Here is a 1718-nt window from a genome sequence, read left to right as displayed (position 1 = left end):
AAGCGCTATATAAAAAAGCAGCCATTTACCATTTACTGTGTCACTGCTGTACAGAATATGCAGTAATAAGAGAATAATAAACAGTGTATATACTATATTATATATATATATATATATATATATATATTATATATATATATATATATATATATATATATATATATATATATATATATATATATATATATATATATATATATATATATATATATATAGTATATACACTGTTTATTATTCTCTTATTACTGCATATTCTGTATATATATATATGTGTGTGTATACATGTTTTTTCTTTGCATTTTCCTATCAGACTCCATATTCAGAAGTAGCTGAGATGGTCTCCAAATCCACCAATGAGAAGCTGAAGCAGGGCATTGCTGTTCGGTTCCATGGCGAGGAAGGAATGGTGGGCATCATACAGTATATACTGTTACAGTATATAATCTTACAGTATATCATGTTACAGTATAGAATCTTATAGTATATCATGTTACAGTATATCATGTTGTTACAGTATATAATCTTATAGTATATCATGTTACAGTATATAATCTTATAGTATATCATGTTACAGTATATAATATTATAGTATATCATGTTACAGTATATAATCTTATAGTATATCATGTTACAGTATATAATATTATAGTATATCATGTTACAGTATATCATGTTACAGTATATCATGTTACAGTATATAATCTTACAGTATATCATGTTACAGTATATAATCTTATAGTATATCATGTTACAGTATATAATCTTATAGTATATCATGTTACAGTATATAATCTTACAGTATATCATGTTACAGTATATAATCTTATAGTATATCATGTTACAGTATATAATCTTACAGTATATCATGTTACAGTATATCATGTTACAGTATATAATCTTACAGTATATCATGTTACAGTATATCATGTTACAGTATATAATCTTACAGTATAATCTTACAGTATATCATGTTACAGTATATAGTCTTACAGTATATCATGTTACAGTATATAATCTTACAGTATATCATATTACAGTATATAATCTTACAGTACATCATGTTACAGTATATAATCTTACAGTATAATCTTACAGTATATCATGTTACAGTATATACTCTTACAGTATATCATATTACAGTATATAATCTTACAGTATATCATGTTACAGTATATAATCTTACAGTATATCATGTTACAGTATATAATCTTACAGTATATCATGTTACAGTATATAATCTTATAGTATATCATGTTACAGTATATAATCTTACAGTATATCATGTTACAGTATATCATGTTACAGTATATAATCTTATAGTATATCATGTTACAGTATATAATCTTACAGTATATCATGTTACAGTATATCATGTTACAGTATATAATCTTACAGTATATCATGTTACAGTATATCATGTTACAGTATATAATCTTACAGTATAATCTTACAGTATATCATGTTACAGTATATAGTCTTACAGTATATCATGTTACAGTATATAATCTTACAGTATATCATATTACAGTATATAATCTTACAGTACATCATGTTACAGTATATAATCTTACAGTATAATCTTACAGTATATCATGTTACAGTATATACTCTTACAGTATATCATATTACAGTATATAATCTTACAGTATATCATGTTACAGTAACGCTCAGTAACAAGACTCCTCTCCCAATGGCTGCTATCAGCTGATACCAGCAGT

The 1718-nt window shown here is 24.5% G+C and overlaps 1 protein-coding gene across 1 annotated transcript in view; it reads left to right on the top strand.

Annotated features, from left to right (window-relative positions):
• Positions 1-310: 310 nt before the first annotated feature.
• LOC311248218 (E3 ubiquitin-protein ligase HACE1-like) overlaps positions 311-1718 on the top strand; it is a gene marked incomplete at both ends in the record, with an annotated part of 7249 nt that continues 5841 nt past the window's right edge. Inside the window, 2 exon segments of the mRNA XM_084339141.1 lie at positions 311-329; positions 331-406. Of these exon segments, the coding sequence (XP_084195267.1) occupies positions 311-329; positions 331-406 (95 nt within the window).

The sequence above is a fragment of the Notolepis coatsorum genome (genome assembly GCF_963971535.1).
Source record: "Notolepis coatsorum genome assembly, contig: SCAFFOLD_4256, whole genome shotgun sequence".
Lineage (NCBI taxonomy): Eukaryota > Metazoa > Chordata > Actinopteri > Aulopiformes > Paralepididae > Notolepis > Notolepis coatsorum.
Note: the sequence above shows the minus strand (reverse complement) of the source record. Positions and strands in the feature narration are given on the sequence as shown.